This window comes from Trichechus manatus, unplaced genomic scaffold (genome assembly GCF_000243295.1).
Source record: "Trichechus manatus latirostris isolate Lorelei unplaced genomic scaffold, TriManLat1.0 scaffold00078, whole genome shotgun sequence".
In the NCBI taxonomy this organism is placed as follows: Eukaryota; Metazoa; Chordata; class Mammalia; order Sirenia; family Trichechidae; genus Trichechus; species Trichechus manatus.
In genome coordinates this window covers 4,571,945-4,574,506 of record NW_004444014.1, presented here as the reverse complement: position 1 = coordinate 4,574,506, position 2,562 = coordinate 4,571,945, and the positions used below count along the sequence as shown (strand labels likewise).

At 40.1% G+C, this 2,562-nt stretch overlaps 1 protein-coding gene across 1 annotated transcript in view; it reads right to left on the bottom strand.

Moving 5' to 3' along the window:
- RIT2 (Ras like without CAAX 2) overlaps positions 1-2,562 on the bottom strand; it is a 398,618-nt gene that overhangs the window by 182,734 nt on the left and 213,322 nt on the right. Inside the window, exon 4 of the mRNA XM_004380897.3 lies at positions 1,043-1,234. Within this exon, the coding sequence (XP_004380954.1) occupies positions 1,043-1,234 (192 nt within the window). The remainder of the gene's footprint in view (positions 1-1,042; positions 1,235-2,562) is intronic.

Here is a 2,562-nt window from a genome sequence, read left to right as displayed (position 1 = left end):
CAGAGCTAAGCTCGGAGATTCTTCTGTCCTATGTGGCATTGGTTAGGGTGTCATATGAGGTTACAATTAGATGGTAGCTGGTGCAAGAGCATCCAACATGGCTTCGATCATGGGTGTGGTGCCTTGGTGGGGACAGGTAGGTGTGAGGCTGGGAACATTCTCCAGCTTTGTGCACTTGGTTTTCTCCACATCTTTAGCTTGGGCTTCTTTACATGGTGGCTGGACACTAGGAACAAGCATTTCAGTTGGCAGAGGTAGAAGGTGCAGAACTCTTAAGGTCCAATCTCAGAAGTTACACAGCATCACTTCTACCACACCCTATATAAACAGAGAGAGAGATTTATATCAAGGAAATGGCCCGCAAGGTTGTAGAGGCTGGAAGATCCCAAGTCCCTGAGTCAGGATAGAGGCTTCTCCTGATTTATGCAGCCACAGGGGTGGGTGAACCCAAGATTGGCAAGTCAGAGAGTAGGGCTCTTGTTCACAGGCTGCGAAAATTGATGAATCCCAAGATCGGCAGGCAAGACCGCAGGTAAGCTGCTAGCTCAAGTCCCAAGAACCAGAGGTCAGACAAGTAGGAGCCAGCTGCAGGATCCAGAACAAGCAAAAGCCCATGAACTTTGCCAGAATGTCCACTTATATTCGATGCAGGTGACAAGCACAAGGAAATTTCTTCACTACTGCTTAGCTACTTACAAGAGATCTCATCACGGAGGTGATCACATTATATCAAATCTCATCATGGAAGTGATCACAACATCATATGACTACAAAATCCCTGAGAATCATGGCCCAGCCAAGTTGACACACAACCTTAACCATCACAGGTAAGGACACAGCAAAATAGAATGTGAGATAGGAGATATTGTGGTAGCCAACTTTGGAGATACAATCTACCATGTGCCCACAAAGATTTCTTCAAAAATCATGTGTATTATTTCTTTCTCATAATTCTCAATATGAACCTTGGAAAATAGACATCCTTGGTACTATGTATGCTCAGAAGAAAAGATAGAAACTAACACATAAAATTGGAACTTACCTGGCGGAAGTGTTCCAGGTCAATTTTGTTGCCCACCAGCACCAGAGGAATTTTGTAGGTGTGGCGGACCTGAAAAATGAGCTCTTTAAACTTGGCAGCCTCCTGGAAGGATTGGCGGTCAGTGATGGAGTAGCAGATGATGAAGCCCTCACCACCTCGCATGTACTGCTCCCTCATGGCTGTGAATTCTGCCTGCAGGAAAAGAGCAACATTGCTATATAACTCTGTAAAACCAACTCATATCACCAATATAATAAAAGGTCAAAAGTACACAAATGGTGTGACTAAGTAGTTTGAGTAGGAATTTTCAAAATTTTATTTGTGGGCTTTGGATATATAGAAATAATGCTAGGTATAAGTATGAAATTTGAATATTTTAAACTATCAGAGTGTTTGTCCTTAATTACAGAAGGTTCAACTTCAGAAAGAATATGTTAGATAATAGATTTTACTCATGGACTTTTTGAGATTATATATTGATTACAGACTCTGGGTTTTTTTTAATGACCTCACTTTCGGGAAAAGAATCTAAATTTGTATACTACAAGCATTAAAATAATTTGAGACTAGGCTAGTGATACTTAAACTACTTATTTCTAGCATTTCTTCACTTCCTACCCTCGAAAACCAGTTTTTTATAGAACCCATTGAAGAAAAACTGGATGGTTTAAAGAAGTTGGCTTCGCCTTGCGTGTGTCAGTTTGCCTAGTGAATCTGCCATGGGACCTCCAAGGGGATCTAAAAGGGCTAATTAATTTTCTATTAAAAAATATGAAAATAACCTACAGTTAAACTTTGATTAACCTTGTGAATGGAATGCGTCATTGGCATAGATAATCTCAGATCCAGCTATAAGTTTGGATTTTCTTAGATTTGTTTGTCATGAGTCGATTTTCACCCTCTGCTGACTCCTCTTTCCTTTTCTCTCCATATGGTGGAGGGCAGCATCTCCTTCCAGATTGTATCAATTCCCCAACCTGGGAGAAATTGCTGTATCAGCCTCTCATGTTGCATTTCACTTGAACCACAACTTCTTGCAAATGAACATTCAATGTTTTGGTTTGGATTGCAATCTGGAAAGTTCATTCAGTCTAAAGCATCTGTTTTTATTTACTCATATTCTGAATCCATTGTTAAAATTACAAGGGCTCATTAGATAAATGCAATGGGAAATACAAAAGCGTAAACTCTGACTGGGGAACAAGCCATATAAAATAATAAAAGAACAACAGGAACATATTGTGACTTGGACGATCTGTGCTATAAGTGATCGAAGAAAGGAAGGCTTAGGTGAGCTTAGGCTACATTTGAAGTCTTTAACGAGAAGCTGAGGTTCCTTCAAACAGCAAAGCTTTTACAAAAACGACTAAAATGTTCAGCTCAGAGTAATTGCCCAACAAATGTTAATTTGATTGAACGTAACTTGACTTTTGAAGAATGGTGGCATTAACATAGATTCAGGAACTCTGGAAAACTGGGGTGCTTATAAGTCCAAAGGGAGTGATGAACTGAATAAGGTC